The sequence below is a fragment of the Leptonychotes weddellii genome, unplaced genomic scaffold, assembly GCF_054177405.1.
Source record: "Leptonychotes weddellii isolate Sample4059 unplaced genomic scaffold, ASM5417740v2 HiC_scaffold_50610, whole genome shotgun sequence".
In the NCBI taxonomy this organism is placed as follows: domain Eukaryota; kingdom Metazoa; phylum Chordata; class Mammalia; order Carnivora; family Phocidae; genus Leptonychotes; species Leptonychotes weddellii.
The window spans coordinates 1-710 of NW_028018062.1; the positions used below are offsets into that span (position 1 = coordinate 1).

At 62.7% G+C, this 710-nt stretch overlaps 1 protein-coding gene across 1 annotated transcript; it reads right to left on the reverse strand.

Annotated features, from left to right (window-relative positions):
- Nucleotides 1–7: 7 nt before the first annotated feature.
- Nucleotides 8–704, reverse strand: LOC145719527 (AP-2 complex subunit alpha-1-like; the record flags this gene model as incomplete). The annotated part of the gene is made up of 3 exons (XM_081811009.1): nt 535–704; nt 371–440; nt 8–152 (listed from the first exon to the last, which is right to left on the reverse strand). Coding segments are annotated over exons 1-3 (364 nt in total), but the record flags the coding sequence as incomplete, so codon positions are not given.
- Nucleotides 705–710: the final 6 nt, after the last annotated feature.

Consider the following 710-nt stretch of genomic DNA (forward strand, 5'->3'; position numbering starts at 1 on the left):
CCCAGACCACCACTCACCTGAGCCTGGGCATTGGGCTCCAGCCGGAGCAGACAGCCCACCTGCAGGGCTTTAGTCTGGATGATTCCAGCCCCCACGAAGTTCTCAGGGTTGGGGTCCACATTGTCCAGGAGAGCAGAGCCAAACCCCAGGAGCTGGGGAAGAAGGGTAGCCGTCAGAGGGTGCCAGATCTGGCAGCCACTGGGCAGTAGCAAACCGGGGTTCCCCTGAGACCCTTGTGGTTCCCATTTTACAGATGGGAAAGCAGAGGCACGGAAAAATGGGTACCGCTCCCCAAACCCCAGTTAGGGAGAGGTCGGCCTGGGCTGTGAGTCCAGGGGCCCCTCTCCTGTCTCGCCCAGTGGTCACTCACTTTTGCCTTAGTGACTTCTGCATCCATGGGGTGGTTGGCTTTGAAGATTTTCTGTGCCTCCTGTTGGGGACTGGGGGTGGGGAAAGGTTCGGGTCAGGTGCTTGGAAGGCCCCGCCCCGCCCCCCTGAAGCGCAGCTGCGGCTCGGCACCCCCTCGCTGCTCACAGGCTCAGCTGCTTCCAGCGCTGGAAGAAATCCTGGGCTGCCATCTCCGTGGGCTGGAAGAACTTGTTGATGGTCACCGGGAGCTTCAGGGTGAGGGACTGGGGGGCGCCCCCGTACCTGGCATGGGGGCGGGAGCAAGGAGGCTCCATCAGAGCCCGGCCCCCATTCAGGAGACC